General features: G+C 28.0%; 1 protein-coding gene across 1 annotated transcript in view; it reads left to right on the plus strand.

The window, feature by feature from the left end:
- The window catches only part of LOC107638830 (peroxidase 15), a 4,260-nt gene extending 2,933 nt beyond the window's left edge, over positions 1–1,327 (plus strand). Inside the window, exon 4 of the mRNA XM_016342227.2 lies at positions 623–1,327. Coding sequence (XP_016197713.1) covers positions 623–1,110 — 488 coding nt within the window. The 3' untranslated portion in view covers positions 1,111–1,327. The remainder of the gene's footprint in view (positions 1–622) is intronic.

Here is a 1,576-nt window from a genome sequence, read left to right on the forward strand (position 1 = left end):
TTGAATGCATGTTCATTCACAACTTAAAAAAATATATATTGCATTTTGTAAAATAAAAATTATTTTAAAAAATTAAAATATCATTTCCTTTTTTAGGAGCCATTTTGTCAAAAGTTAAAGTTAAAGTTTTTAGAGGTTCAAGGTCGAAGTTTAATTACCATATAAATTGAATATTTTAAATTTTCTAGAAATTAAATTTACCCTCTATAATTATTAAAAACCGAAAATACAATCTATCGCTTTTTCCCAATTTAATTGTCATAAGAGTAATTGAAAAAATAAAATAAAAATTATATTAGATTCCATTTTGAAAATTTAATGTGTGTGTATATGTATATAAAGCACAAATGATAAACTTTTGTGGTAAATTATATATCTTTTTCATTTAAAGTATATGATAATATAAATAGAACTATGCTACGTGTATATTAAAATCAGTCACTAAAATTAACTACTAGTATAAAATACATGTTGAAATATAAAATATATATTAAAAATAAGCTAAACAATATATATATTCATACACAATTCTATGATGACTGATTTTGATAGTTAATTTTAGTATACAAATAATATTTTTGTGACTGAAAATATAGATGAAGTTGTGTTAAAAAATTTGCAGGGGCTCACACAATTGGCAGAGCTCAATGTAGATTTTTCAGCAATCGATTATACAATTTTAGCAGCAGTGGAAACCCTGATCCAACTTTAAACACAAGTTACCTACAAACACTTAAATCAATATGCCCTAATGATGGCGGGTCAGGGACTAATCTCACCAATTTGGACCTAACAACCCCTGACACATTTGATAACAACTATTACTCCAATCTTCAACAACAAAATGGATTGCTTCAGAGTGATCAAGAGTTGTGGAACACTACAGGTGCATCTACAATTAGCATTGTCAACAGTTTTAGTAGCAACCAAACTCTTTTCTTTGAGGCATTTAAGGCTTCAATGATTAAGATGGGTAACATTGGAGTTTTAACTGGCTCTCAAGGTGAAATCAGAACACAGTGTAATTTTGTCAATGGGAATTCTTCTGGATTGGCTACTCTAGTCACCAAACAATCACAAGATAATGATGGAAGGGTTAGTTCAATCTAATTAGAGGGAATTATCTATGCTATTAAGATATTCAGAGAATAGGGATTATACCAATAAATGAATAGATAAATGTCATGTGCTTATATTATGGTTCATTATATTGTTGTTATTATAACTTTTTGTGCACTATTCTATATATGGTATTGGTTGCTTTATTTGTACTGTGAGAATTGAGATATTGAAATAAAATATTCCTCTCAAAACGAGAGCTTCTTAATATTCAAAGTTCAAACCCCTAATCTTGCAAGTAAAATTCACCCAAGATACAACTCATCTCAACTTAACTAACTGTTCTAGAAGTGCACATGGGTCGAGCTAAATAGAATTTAACTAAATTTAAATTCAACTCAAATATTTTATTGGATCTATTTTTAAAATTTAAATTTAGGGATAAGTATTGTTTTGGTCCTTAACGTTGATGGTCAGAATCAAAACCGTTTCCATCGTAATTTTGGATTTAGAATCA

The sequence above is a fragment of the Arachis ipaensis genome, chromosome B04, assembly GCF_000816755.2.
Source record: "Arachis ipaensis cultivar K30076 chromosome B04, Araip1.1, whole genome shotgun sequence".
In the NCBI taxonomy this organism is placed as follows: Eukaryota; Viridiplantae; Streptophyta; class Magnoliopsida; order Fabales; family Fabaceae; genus Arachis; species Arachis ipaensis.